Below are 2,026 nucleotides of genomic sequence, written 5' to 3'. Positions count from 1 at the left end.
CACCCTGGGCACCAGCTGAAGGTAAGGGGAGGAAAGTGGAGAGGAAACGGAGCTTTTAGTAACTACCCTGCTTGCTCATGGAAGTTTGGGATTGAAGACCCAGGGCAAATCTCTTTGAATGATTCAGGAGACACACATCCAAAATCAACGGACGCCTGCTGGATTGATCCCCCCAAAGGTCTCAGCTGCCCATCCTGGCCTCCTCATCGGGGGCCCCAGGCCTTCTCCAGGGAGGTGGCAACAACAAAGATGCCCCCTTCCCCAGAACAGTTGCTCTCAGGCCCCCATTGGGGAACTCACCCTGTAAATCAGCCCCGTCCTCTGCCATCCAGCCCTCTCTAGGAAAACCTCCTCCACACCCTCCTTTGTCATGATCTGGATGGCATATTCGCTTTTAAAGCACACACAAACTAATGCACCCTAAAGTAAAATGTTAATTGTGGGGGTGCCACCTGCTGGTTTAGATAGTCCGAGCCAGTGAGCTATTCTAAGAGGGGTTCAACAAGTTCCCTACAGAGGGACAGAAGTTTTGATCAGGAGGAGAGCTGTCCTCGCTGTAGCCTTAAAGTCAATGCTGCCCCGTGCTGGGCAGGTAATGCCATGAGGGACAGACCTGGTAGGAACCATGACACAGGAAGGAGGAAGGAAATACCCTGATTGTTGCCCTCAGGACCGCCAGCCCATCTCACCAGATCTTCTCATTTGTCTAAAGGAGCCTGATAGCTGCATTTTATTTATTTTTTAAAAATATTTTTTATTGATTTCAGAGAGGAAGGGAGAAGAAGAGAGAGACAGAAACACCAATGATGACAATCATTGATCGACTGCCCCCTGCATGCCCCACACTGGGGATCCAGCCCACACCTGGGCATGTGCCCTCACTGGGAATCGAACTGTGACCTCCTGGTTCATAGGTCGATGCTCAACCACTGAGCCACGTCAGCCGGACTGATAGCTGCATTTCAAATGATGACAATGAAATAGACATTTTTAAAAACATTATATGGGCCCTGACTGGTTTGGCTCAGTGGAGAGAGTGTCAGCCTGTAGACTGAAAGGTCCTAGGTTCGATTCCGGTCAAGGGCATGTACCTTGGTTGCGGGCACATCCCCAGTGGGGGGCGTGCAGGAGGCAGCTGATGGATGTTTCTCTCTCATCGATGTTTCTAACTCTCTATTCCTCTCCCTTCCTCTCTATAAAAAAATCAATAAAATATATAAAAAAATTATATGGCCAAAGAAAGCCTCTGTGGTCAGAATCTGGCTTGTGAGCTGCCAATTTGTTGACATGTTTTCTAATTCTCCCCTCTCTTTCCTACCTTCTCTGTTCGCCTTCCTGCTACCAGGTACACCACGGCCCTGGCGGACACCGTGGACATCCACAAACTGCTCAGGAGCCGCTCCCTGCGAGAGTTTGAGGAGACCCTCTTCTGCCACACCAAGAGTTTCCCCATCAGCTGGGACGCCTACTGGGACCACAACGACCCCCTCCGGGACGTGGACGAGGCCGCCGTGCCCGTGCTGTGTATCTGTAGCGCGGATGACCCCGTGTGCGGGCCCCCAGACCACTTTCTGCCCACTGAACTCTTTCACAGCAACCCCTACTTCTTCCTCCTGCTCAGTCGCCAGGGCGGCCACTGTGGGTTCCTGCGCCAGGAGTCTCTGCCAGCGTGGAGCCACGAGGTTATCCTGGAGTCCTTCCGGGCCTTGACTGACTTCTTCCGAACAGAGGAGAGGATAAAAGGGCTGAGCAAGCACCGAGGCTCATTGCTAGGGGGCCGGCGTCGCTGGGGAGCCCTGCAGAAGCGAGAGGTCTCTCCCTCTTCCAGCCTGGATGAGATCTTTAGCTGGAAGCGATCATATACCAGGTGAAACCCAGTCGGAGAACACCCTGTCCTGCACGGGGAACAGAGGACTGAGTCGGGCAAGCAGCTGCAGCTCTTTGCCACCGATTCAGCCCTTTCTTTTCTGGTCTGTGGAGAGAGGTGGAGGTCCCAGCTTGCTGCTACTTAAGTGACCCTGAGCAG

At 53.1% G+C, this 2,026-nt stretch overlaps 1 protein-coding gene across 1 annotated transcript in view; it reads left to right on the top strand.

Moving 5' to 3' along the window:
- The window catches only part of ABHD15 (abhydrolase domain containing 15), a 5,412-nt gene extending 3,386 nt beyond the window's left edge, over positions 1-2,026 (top strand). Inside the window, exon 3 of the mRNA XM_006768118.2 lies at positions 1,346-2,026. Coding sequence (XP_006768181.1) covers positions 1,346-1,871 — 526 coding nt within the window. The 3' untranslated portion in view covers positions 1,872-2,026. The remainder of the gene's footprint in view (positions 1-1,345) is intronic.

The sequence above is a fragment of the Myotis davidii genome, unplaced genomic scaffold, assembly GCF_000327345.1.
Source record: "Myotis davidii unplaced genomic scaffold, ASM32734v1 scaffold363, whole genome shotgun sequence".
Lineage (NCBI taxonomy): Eukaryota > Metazoa > Chordata > Mammalia > Chiroptera > Vespertilionidae > Myotis > Myotis davidii.
This window is presented reverse-complemented; position numbering and strand designations above follow the sequence as displayed.